General features: G+C 43.2%; 1 protein-coding gene across 2 annotated transcripts in view; it reads right to left on the bottom strand.

Annotated features, from left to right (window-relative positions):
- Positions 1–12,500, bottom strand: part of LOC145417309 (uncharacterized) — a 46,161-nt gene that overhangs the window by 24,069 nt on the left and 9,592 nt on the right. The window contains exons 2-4 of one of the 2 annotated variants that reach the window (XM_080285981.1): positions 11,904–12,012; positions 2,433–2,552; positions 957–1,175 (exon numbers count right to left, since the gene is read on the bottom strand). In XM_080285981.1, the coding sequence (XP_080142107.1) occupies positions 957–1,175; positions 2,433–2,552; positions 11,904–11,988 (424 nt within the window). In that variant the 5' untranslated portion in view covers positions 11,989–12,012. The remainder of the gene's footprint in view (positions 1–956; positions 1,176–2,432; positions 2,553–11,903; positions 12,013–12,500) is intronic. The other variant, XM_080285982.1, reaches the window with a different exon arrangement.

The following is a 12,500-nucleotide window of genomic DNA, read 5'->3' as shown; positions in this document are numbered from 1 at the left end:
AAAAAACCCGTATTACCCTAAGAATATATTAAGAAAGTCTAAGGAGAAAAAACCCGTATTCTAGAAGATATTAAAGTCTAAGGAGGAAAAACCCGCATTACACTAAGCAGATATTAAGAAAGTCTAAGGAGAAAAAACCGTATTCTAGAAGATATTAAAGTCTAAGGAGAAAAAACCCGTATTCTAGACGATATTACGAGAAAGTCTACGGAGAAAAAATCCATATTCTCGCCAGGTACGGAAGCTCCCAAACGCCTCTGCTTTAGCGATTTATTCTCGAAATTAATTTATATCCCCTGGTTTGTTTCTCATATCTTTTACCAACGTAGATTGCATGAATAACACATAAAGATATAGTAACGGACTAGAGTCAGGAATAAATCGGTAAGGAAGAGGTGTTAGTGAACTTCCAGAACACCGCCCTTAAGACTCATAAAGCAGCCTAAGACTACAGTAAGAATCTTGGCTTTATCTGAGGCAGCTAAGCAGAGTGAGAAGCAGAAGGGGAGGCAGACAAAAGCATTTCTAAATCTGTAACTGATATAAAAGCAGCTTAGACATGCAGCAGAAAGCAGACAATGAAAAGCAGACGTATTTAATTCCATTTTGCGGTTTATTTTAAAAGGAAATTTATAAAGGAAATTAATTACAGTTTATAATATACAGAATACTAAGGTTTATATGGTTTATATCTATCTGTTTATCAGTATGTAGATAGATAGATTGATAGATAGATGGATAGACGCGTATAATGTGTGTGTGTGTGTGTGTGTGTGTGTGTGTGTGTGTGTGTGTGTGTGTGTGTAAAACGTGGCAGTGTGAGGTGTGGCAGTAGTAGTAGTTGTAGTAGTAGTAGTAGTTGCTGTTGTTGTTATTGTTATTATTGTTGTCGTTGCCACCACGTGAAGGCTTCCCCATGTAGCATCAAAGCAAGGTTCAAACTCTCATAGACTTACCCGGAACTTTGACGGGCGGAGGTTCCTCATGGGGGGGTTCAGGCGCGGGGGGTTCCGGTTCCTTCGCCTTCTTCCGGGGCTCTACTTCCGGTTCTTCCTCGTGCACTTCCGGTTCCCTGGGCTTCGGGGGCTTCTCCTTCGGGGGTTCCTGCTCCTTCGGGGGTTCCGCGGGTTCTGTAGGTACTTCCGGTTTCGGCACTTCCGGTATCTCGATTTCTGCTGAGGAGGAAAAAAACGTACATAAGTAAACACACACACACACACACACACACACACACACACACACACACACACACACACACACACACAGAAAGAGAGAGAGAGAGAGAGAAAGTCACACACACACACACACACACACACACACACACACAGAAAGAGAGACAGAGAGAGAGAGTCACACACACACACACACACACACACACACACACACACACACACAGAAAGAAAGAGAGAGAGAGAGAGAGAGAGAGAGTCACACACACACACACACACACACACACACACACACACACAGAAAGAGAGACAGAGAGAGAGAGAGAGTCACACACACACACACACACACACACACACAGAGGGAGAGAGAGAGAGACAGAGAGAGAGAGAGAGTCACACACACACACACACACACACACACAGGGAGAGAGAGAGCCAAGATGTTAAGGTATCTTGGCAGGCAACAAGAAGGTCACCTGAGGAGGCTGTTCATGCCTCACTCTGCCTCACCCTGCCTTACCCTGCCTCATCCTGCCTCACCCTGCCTCATCTAACTCACCCTGCCTTACTATGCCTTACCCTGCCTCACCCTGCATCATCTACCTCACCCTGCCTTACTCTGCCTCACTCTGCCTCACCCTGCCTTACCCTTCTTCACCCTGCCTCACCCTGCTAACCCTACCTCATCCTGCCTCACCCTACTTCACCCTGCCTCACCCTACTTCACCCTGCCTCACCCTACTTAACCCCTTCATCCCGAGCATCTCTTTAAATTTATTCTTGCTATCTCTAAGGCGATTTTCTTCACCTTAAGGATAGGATTTTCGATCTTAAGGTGCAAGAAGCTCCCTAACACCTCTTCTTTACCGATTTATTTTTGGATATGGCAGGTCAATATTTAAGTTTTTGTAATTTATAGTATATTGATATGGGAATGATTTTAGGAACACAGGTGAGGACGGCAAGGTGTAATAAAGCAGGTTAAATCGCTAAGGAAAAGGTGTTAGGGAGCTTCCTTAATTGGCCTCTGAACAGGAATAAGAAAAATTGAAGAAAATGTTTTTGTCTTGAAGTTGTTTTTAAAGTGTCTCTCTCTCTCTCTCTCTCTCTCTCTCTCTCTCTCTCTCTCTCTCTCTCTCTCTCCATCCACCCATCCATCCATCCATCCACCCACCCACCCACCCACCCACCCACCCACCCACCCACCCATCCATCCATCCATCCATCCACCCATCCATCCACCCACCCACCCACCCCTCTTACCATAATCCTCGGGCTGCAGGTCCTCTGGTGGCTGTTCTCCGGCTACAATCGCTTTCACGGCTAAATTTCTTATCGTGGCGTCGATATGTGGGCGGCACTCGGTGAAGGAGGGGTTGTCTCCTGCGGGTGGGAGTGGGCGGTTAGCGAGTGGGCGTAGGGAGTGGGCGGAGAGGGTGGGAAAGCGTAGGGGTGAGAGGGAGAGGGAGGGGGTGGAAAGGAGTGGGAGGGTGTGGGTGGGTGAGAGGATGGGATAGGGTGGGAGGGTCTGTGGGTGGGAGTGGGCGGTTAGCGAGTGGGCGTGGGGAGTGGGCGGAGAGGGTGGGAAAGTCTGGGGGTGAGAGGGAGAGGGAGGGGGTGGAAAGGAGTGGGAGGGTGTGGGAGTGAGAGGGTGGGTGGAGAGGGTGGTTAGCGAGTGGGCGTAGGGAGTGGGCGGAGAGGGTGGGAAAGTCTGGGGGTGAGAGGAAAGGTAGGGTACGTGGGAGGTGGTTGAGTGGAAGAGAGTGAGAAAGGTTGTGGGCTGTGGGTGGGAGTGTGGGCGTGGGGAGTGGGCGGAGAGGCTGGGAAGGTGTGGGGGTGAGAGGGGTGGAAAGGAGTGTGAGAGGGTGGGAGGGATGGGAGAGAAATAGAGAGGGAAAGTAGTGGGTGGGAGGAAAGTGAGTGGGGAGGAAAGAGGGGGTGGGGGAGGATAGTGGGTGGGGAGATTGAGTGGGGTGATAAGAGGGTGGGGAGAAAGGGGGGTGAAATGGGCGTGTGGGGAGAAGAAAAGAGGGCGGAAGTGGGTGGGAGTATGGGCGGAAGACAGGAATATCATCATCATCATCATCATCATCATCATCATCACCATCATCATCATCATCACCATCATCATCATCATCACCATCATCATCATCATCATCATCATCATCATCATCATCATCATCATCATCATCACCATCATCATCATCATCACCATCATCATCATCATCATCATCACCACCACCACCACCACCACCACCACCACCACCACCACCACCACCACCACCACCACCACCATCATCATCATCATCATCACCACCACCACCATCATCATCATCATTATCATCACCACCACCACCATCACCACCGTCATCATCATCATCATCATCATCATCATCATCATCACCACCACCACCACCACCACCACCACCACCACCACCACCATCATCATCATCATCATCATCATCATCATCATCATCATCGAAAATCCAGAAACAAGGAAAGAGAAAAAATAAGAAAAAAACAGTGGGCCACACCCTCATCCACACGTCATGTAGGCTCATGGAATCCTGGCTTCATCTCAAATCCTCATCACCTGTACAATTTTTTTTCCTGGTAGATATCCTTTACATCTACCTGCAAAATAGATACATTCCTTTATCTATCGAGGTAAGAAAGGGGCGCCAAATGCTTGTTGTGTGCTTCTCCCTGTGCAGTTTAGCCAATCAACTCGATCTCTGTCAGCAATTTATCTTCCTCATCTGTCTTCCTCAACCACATCTCTCTCACTCACTCCCTGTCCACCCACTTTCCTCCCACCCACTTTTCCATGCACCCACTTTCCTCCCACCCAGTCTCCCATGCACCCACTTCCCTCCCACCTAGTCTCCCATCCACCCACTTCACTCCCACCCACTCTCCCATCCACCCACTTCCCTCCCACCCAGTCTCTCATCCACCCAATTCCGTCCCACCCACTTCCTCTCACCCACTTTTCCCTCCACCCACTTCCCATCCACCCACTTCCCTCCACCCATTTCCCATCCACCCACTTTCTCCCACCCACTTTTCCCTCCCACCCACTTCCCTCCCACCCACTTTTCCCTCCCACCCACGTCCACACTGATCCACCTTCTCCTCCACCTCCTCTCACCTTTCCACCTGTGCAATTACCCTGCCTTACCTGCCCATCTTCCTCCCCACCTGACGACTCCCTAAGGTAATTGTCTTTCTCCTTCTCAATAAACTTCTTATTCTGTGTCTTTAAATAATTATGTATAGTCTGGTTAGATCCGTTTTGAAGACCTGGTATATATTCTTTTATTATTCTTTTGATAATAATAATAATGATAATAATAATGATGATAATAATAATAATAATAATAACAATAATAGTAATAATAATAATAATAATAATAATAATAATAATAGTAATAATAATAATAATAATAGTAATAATAATGATAATAATAATAATGATAATAATAATAATAATAATGATAATAATAAAAATAATAATGATAATAATAATAATAAAAAGAAGAAGAGAAGGAAGAGAAAAAGAAGAAGAGGAGGAGGAGGAGGAGGAGGAGGAGGAGAAAAGGAAGAAGGTTAGGTATTATTATTATTATTATTATTATTATTATTATTATTAAAATCAGTTGTATTTCGATCATAATGAACAGATAGATATAATAGACCAAGAAAAAAAGAGATGAAAGAGTTGCCCATGTCATTGAAGGGGGGGTTGTTAATGAGTAGGGACGCAGGAAACTGACAAGGAGAGAGTGTGAGGCTCTTAAGATGGCGCAGAGAGAGAGAGAGAGAAGATTTGGAGAAGGCGCAAGGGAGAGAGAGGGATAGAGAAAGAGAGGGGGGGGGTTTAAAGTGTGACCCAGTGACTGAGATAGAAATAGCTCTCTCTCTCTCTCTCTCTCTCTCTCTCTCTCTCTCTCTCTCTCTCTCGTAAGGTAGATTAGAGAGAGATGGGTGATGGGGGGAGTGGGAGGGGCTGGGGGAGGGGGAGGGGGGAGGGGGAGGGATGGGGAGGGCTAGAATGTAGGAAGGGATGGGTAGATAGATAGATAGATAGATAGATAGACAGATGAAGCTAGGATAGAGTGATAGATAGATAGAATGAGCAAGGGCAGCGATAGATAAAGTTAGGAAAAAGAGAGAGAGAGAGAGAGAGAATCTATCCTCTCTTCACTTCAACTTGGCCTAAAATTGCCATCTCTCCATCTTGAATTATACCAATAGAGTAACACTAAAATAATGATGCTAGTCACGAAGAAGTGCTATGGAAAGGGTGTAGAAGAGGAGTGGAATGAAGTGATGTGGAATGGAATGATGTGGAATGAAGTGATGTGGAATGAAGTGATGTGGAGTGGAATGATGTGGAATGAAGTGATGTGGAATGGAATGATGTGGAATGAAGTGATGTGGAATGGAATGATGTGGAATGAAGTGATGTGGAATGGAATGATGTGGAATGAAGTGATGTGGAATGAAGTGATGTGGAATGGAATGATGTGGAATGAAGTGATGTGGAATGGAATGATGTGGAATGAAGTGATGTGGAATGGAATGATGTGGAATGAAGTGATGTGGAATGAAGTGATGTGGAGTGGAATGAAGTGATATGAAGTGGAATGAAGTGATGTGGAGTGGAATGAAGTGATATGAAGTGGAATGAAGTGATGTGGAGTGGAATGAAGTGATATGAAGTGGAATGAAGTGATATGAAGTGGAATGAAGTGATATGAAGTGGAATGAAGTGATGTGGAGTGGAATGAAGTGATGTGGAATGGAATGATGTGGAATGAAGTGATGTGGAATGAAGTGATGTGGAGTGGAATGAAGTGATGTGGAGTGGAATGAAGTGATGTGGAGTGGAATGAAGTGATGTGGAATGGAATGATGTGGAATGAAGTGATGTGGAATGAAGTGATGTGGAGTGGAATGAAGTGATGTGGAGTGGAATGAAGTGATGTGGAGTGGAATGAAGTGATATGAAGTGGAATGAAGTGATGTGGAGTGGAATGAAGTGATATGAAGTGGAATGAAGTGATGTGGAATGAAGTGATATGAAGTGGAATGAAGTGATGTGGAATGAAGTGATGTGGAGTGGAATGAAGTGATATGAAGTGGAATGAAGTGATGTGGAATGAAGTGATATGAAGTGGAATGAAGTGATGTGGAATGAAGTGATGTGGAGTGGAATGAAGTGATGTGGAATGAAGTGATGTGGAATGAAGTGATGTGGAATGAAGTGATATGAAGTGGAATGAAGTGATATGAAGTGGAATGAAGTGATGTGGAATGAAGTGATGTGGAGTGGAATGAAGTGATATGAAGTGGAATGAAGTGATGTGGAATGAAGTGATGTGATGTGGAATGAAGTGATGTGGAATGAAGTGATGTGGAATGGAATGAAGTGATATGAAGTGGAATGAAGTGATGTGGAATGAAGTGATATGAAGTGGAATGAAGTGATGTGGAATGAAGTGATATGAAGTGGAATGAAGTGATGTGGAATGGAATGAAGTGATGTGGAATGGAATAAAGTGATGTGGAATGGCATGGAGAGAGAGAGAGAGAGATGAGGAGGGAAACACTGAGGAATGATGGGCTAAGAATATATAAGGAGTCTGCAGGGGGGAGGGAGGGAGAGAAGGAGGGAGGGAGGGAGGGAGGGAGGGAGGGAAGGAGTAGAGGGGGAGGGAGAAAGAAGGAGAGACGGGAAAGAAGATAAGGGTGAGAGAGAGAGAGAGAGAGAGAGAGTGAGACATGAGGGAGAGAAAGAGAGAGAGAGGGAGGGAGGGAGAAAAAACAAATGACGTCATGGCAGGAAACTAGTGCCAAAGATTCCTCCCTCCCTCCCTCCCTCCCCTTTCCTCCCTCCTTCCCTCCCTCCTTACCTCATACCTTCCTCCCTACCACTCCTCACTCACCTCTGCTTCCTACTTACCTACTTACCTCTCTCTCTCTCTCTCTCTCTCTCTCTCTCTCTCTCTCTCTCTCTCTCTCTCTCTCTCTCTCTCCTGAAAGTGAATTTGATCAGTCACAGTGCAAGAGAGAGAGAAAGAGAGAGAGAGAGAGAGAGAGAGAGAGAGAGAGAGAGAGAGAGAGAAATGATGGAGAGGAGGTAGGTAGGAGTCTGGCAGAGAGTGATGTTGTGGAGGGGAGGGAGGGGGAGGGGGAGGGGAGGGGAGGGAGGGGGAAGGGTGGGGAGGGAGGGGGAGGGGAGGGGAGGGAGGGGGAGGAGGAAGGCACAGAAATACCTCACTGTGACAGCTGATGAGGCTTTGGCACCTCTCTCTCTCTCTCTCTCTCTCTCTCTCTCTCTCTCTCTCTCTCTCTCTCTCTCTCTCTCTCTCTCTCTCTCATCTTTTATGACACAGATATACAGTGAAGATAACGATTGTGAGAGAGAGAGAGAGAGAGAGAGAGAGAGAGAGTGAGAGAGAGAAAGAAAGAAAGGTGTAGGTAAGGCTGAGGTTGTGACAGAAATCCATGTTATATTTTCCTTCTATCAAAAAATAAAATAAGGAAAAAGAAACCCAAGGCTGATCGCGTTCGGAATTTTTATCCCTAAGTAAAGACAAAAAAAATCCATTAACTTTAAGATACCTGGAAAATTCTACATATATATATATTTTTTTTTACAACACTGGAGGTCATAGCCAGAGGGAAAGACAGACAGAGGGGGACAATTTTAGCGCTAGAGTATGATGCTAGTCACGAAGAAGTGCCGTGGATGGGATGGAGAGCCTTGCCTTCACCTGCCTCTGAGCTACGTGGAGAGAGAGAGAGAGAGAGAGAGAGAGGGTAGTGGGACAGGGAGATAGATAGATAGATAGATAGATAAATAGATTGACATAGATAGATAGATAGATAGATAGACATAGATAGATAGACAGATAGACAGACAGACAGATAGATAGATAGATAGATAGATAGACAGATAGATAAATAAATAGATAGACAGATAGATACATAGATAAATAGAATGACAGATAGATAGATAGATAGATAGATTGACAGAGATAGATAGATAGACAGATAGATAGATAGGTAGATAGATAGACAGAGACAGACAGATAGATAGATAGATAGATAGGTGTAAGGGTGGTGGGACAGGTGTGTGGGCAGGTGAGTGGCAGGTGTGTGGGGTGAGTCGCTCCTATATATATATGTCACCCCTCACCCCACTCTCTCTCTCTCTCTCTCTCTCTCTCTCTCTCTCTCTCTCTCTCTCTCTCTCCTGGGCTGAATTAAAGAGAGGTCATCGTAGTGAAGTGGTTGATTATAAGTCATCTACCTACCTACCTACCTGCCTACCTACCTGCCTACCTACCTACCTACCTACCTACCTACCCACCTACCTACCTGCCCACCTACCTACCTACCTACCTACCTTCCTACCTACCTACTATATTCCTACTCCTTACTACTTACCCAATTACGTACCTACCTACCTACCTACTTACCTACCCACCTACCTACCTACCTACCTACCAACTTACCTACCTACCTACCTACCTACCTACCTACTTACCTACCCACCTACCTTCCTACCTACCTACCTACTTACCTACCCACCTACCTACCTACCTACCTACCTACCTACCTACCTACCTACTTACCTGCCTACCTACCTACCTACCTACCTACTTACCTACCTACCTACCTACCTACCTACCTACCTACCTACCTACCTACCTACTTACCTACCTACCTACCTACTTACCTACCTACCTACCTACCTACCTACTTACCTGCCCACCTACCTACCTACCTACCTACCTACTTACCTGCCTACCTACCTACCTACCTACCTACTTACCTACCTACCTACCTACTTACCTACCCACCTACCTACCTACCTACCTACCTACCTACCTACCTACCTACTTATCTGCCTGCCTACCTCCTCTCTTCAGCCACTTATCTCATTCTCTACTCTACACCCCTCCCCTCCCCTCCCCTCCCCTCCCCTCCCCTCCCCTCCTCACCTGTAATCAGAGGGTATCAGGTAACAGGAGGGGAGGGGGGGAGAGGAGGGGAAGGGAGGGGAGGGGAGGAAGGGAGGAAGAGGAGGATGGGTGAGGAGAGAGAGAGAGAGAGAGAGAGAGGGAAGAATAAGGTGAGGAAAAAGAGAGAGAGAGAGAGTGGGGTGAGGGGTGACATATATATATATGAGCGACTCACCCCACACACCTGCCACTCACCTGCCCACACACCTGTCCCACCACCCCTACACCTGTCTATCTATCTATCTGTCTATCTATCTGTCTATCTACCTACCTACCTACCTACCTATCTATTTATCTATCTATCTACCTATCTGTCTATCTATCTATCTATCTACCTCTCTATCTATCTATCTATCTATCTATAATCTGTCTCTCTCTCTCTCTCTCTCTCTCTCTCCCCCCCCCATAGCTCAAGTGGCAGGTGAAGGCAAGGCTCCCCATCCCTTCCACGGCACTTCTTCGTGACTAGCATCATATTCCAGCATTAAAATATTGTTATAACTCAGCACTAAAGGAGACAAGACATTCTCTGAGCCAAGTTAGGGTGAAGGGAGTATAGCCAGTTCTAAAATCGTCCTGTCTGTCTTTCCCTCTGCCTATGACCTCCACCCTTGTAAAAAGAGAGAGAGAGAGAGAGAGAGAGAGAGAGAGAGAGGGAGAATTTTCCAGGGATCTTAAAGTTAATGGATTTTTATTTTATTTTTGTCTTGATTTGAAAACGATCAGCCTTGGGTTTTATTTTTTTTATTCTCTCTCTCTCTCTCTCTCTCTCTCTCTCTCTCTCTCTCTCGAGCCTTAGGGGGATTATATATGTAGATTTCCTCAACCCCCCCCTTCTCAAAAATTCTTTCTCACCCAAAAAAAAATCGTCTGTTGGAAACGTGAATAAAAAAATAAATAAAATAATAATAATAATAATAATAATAATAATAAAAATAATAATAATAATAATAATAATAATAATAAAATAATAAAAATAATAATAATAATAATAATAATAATAATAATAATAATAAAATAATAATAATAATAATAAAATAATAATAATAATAATAATAATAATAATAATAATAATAATAATAATAATAAAATAATAATAATAATAATAATAATAATATTTACGTTTTTATTTGCGTTATTTATTTACGTTATTTGCGTTATTTATATACGTTATTTGCGTTATTTATTTACGTTATTTATTTACGTTATTTACTTGCGTTATTTATTTACGTTACTTGCGTTATTTACGTTACTTGCGTTATTTATTTACGTTATTTATTTACGTTACTTGCGTTATTTATTTACGTTACTTGCGTTATTTATTTACGTTATTTATTTATTTACGTTATTTGTATTATTTATTTACGTTATTTATCTGCGTTATTTATTTACGTTATTTGCGTTATTTATTTGCGTTATTTATTTACGTTATTTACGTTATTTATTCTCGTCGGTTAAGGAAGCTCCCTAACACCTCTTCCTTAGCGATTTATTTTTCGATACGGGTTGGTTAGTATCGTATTGTACGTAATTGTTGCCGAGTATGGCGATATTGGAGGGATTGATGTCACGCAGAGGAGCACAGTAAGGTGTAATAAATAAAATAAATCGCTTAGGAGAACGTGTTAGGGAGCTTCCTTAACCTAAATAAATCGCTTAGGAGAAGGTGTTAGGGAGCTTCCTTAACTCAAATAAATCGCGTAGGAGAACGTGTTGGGGAACTTCCTTAACTTAAATAAATCGCTAAGGAAAACGTGTTAGGGAGCTTCCTTAACTAAAATAAATCGCTTAAGAGAAGGTGTTAGGGACGAGAAGAATATGGCGCTAGTCACGAAGAAGTGCTACGTAGAGGATGTAGAGCCGTAGTATTGTCTTATTTCTCTCTCTCTCTCTCTCTCTCTCTCTCTCTCTCTCTCTCTCTCTCTCTCTCTCTCTCTCTCTCTCTCTCTCTCTCTTTTGGCGGGTGAGCTTCATGAAATTGCATTAGGTCGAAAATCTGGGCCATATAAAGGTGAATGAACCCTAATTGGCATTCTTCCTAATTCCTGAAAAATAGTCACTGATAATAATAATAATAATAATAATAATAATAATGATAATGATGATGATGATGATGATAATAATAATTATAAAGATGATGATGATGATGATGATGATGATAATAATAATAATAATAATAGAAGAAGATGAAGAAGAAGAATTGCAGTAGTTATAGTAGTAGTAGTAGTAGGAAGAAGAAGAGGAGGAGGAGGAGGAAGAAGAGGAGGAGGAGGGAGAAGAAGAAGAAGAGGAGGAGGAGGAGGAAGAAAAAGATGGAGGAAAAAAACAAGAGCAAGAACAATAAATAAAGAAATGATACAAGAGCATTCAGGAGCCGAATGCTAATCGCCCGCCAAAATTTCTTGTTGGCTAAAGTACAAGCTACCTACAAGCCAAATGTGAAGAAAATTTGCAAAACTCTACGGAATTCAGTCACCGAGTTTCACAAAAAAACCAATCCATATTCAAGAATTTATGGCGTCCGGAATTCAATCGCCTTTGATCAAATCCTCACCAAAATTAATAGACTTCTGCACATCCACATTGTTGCTATTTCCTGAAAGTTTGGTGAAAATTTGTCCACAACTTTTCGAGATATTTTGGCAACAGACACACGCCGAGAAAAACTTCATCGCTTCGCCTTGCTAATGGCCCTCACCAGTGGCTGGGTAGAAGAGAAGGAGTGCTGAGGTGAGGACGAGCACCAAGACCCCCACCTTACTGCACAACCCGACACCGCCCATCCTGCCCGCTCCTCACGTCACCGCCTGAAGGAGGAGAAGGAGACGTTAAGAATTAGTGAAGTTGACTTGATCTGTGGTGATGGTTGGGTGATATATAGAAATAATAATAAGAAGGATAATAATAATAATAATAATAATAATAATAATAATAAAAGTAGTAGTACTAATAGTAGTAGTAGTAGTAACCACAGCAACAGCAAAAATAATAATAATAATAATAATAATAATAATAATAATAATAATAATACCACAACACATACATGGAACGAGATGATGATGATGATGGTGATGATGATGATGATGATGATGATGATGATGATGGTGATGATAACGATGATGATGGTGATGATAATGATGATGATGGTAATAAGGTAAAGCAATTAATTTAAGAGTTCATCATACGAGAGAGAGAGAGAGAGAGAGAGAGAGAGAGAGAGAGAGAGAGAGAGAGAGAGAGAGAGAGAGAGACCAAGAAAAGTCAAATTTAAAACAATATAAATAACTCACTAAAT

The sequence above is a fragment of the Coenobita brevimanus genome, chromosome 110, assembly GCF_032717465.1.
Source record: "Coenobita brevimanus isolate Jiangsu-jjx chromosome 110, ASM3271746v2, whole genome shotgun sequence".
Lineage (NCBI taxonomy): Eukaryota > Metazoa > Arthropoda > Malacostraca > Decapoda > Coenobitidae > Coenobita > Coenobita brevimanus.
Note: the sequence above shows the minus strand (reverse complement) of the source record. Positions and strands in the feature narration are given on the sequence as shown.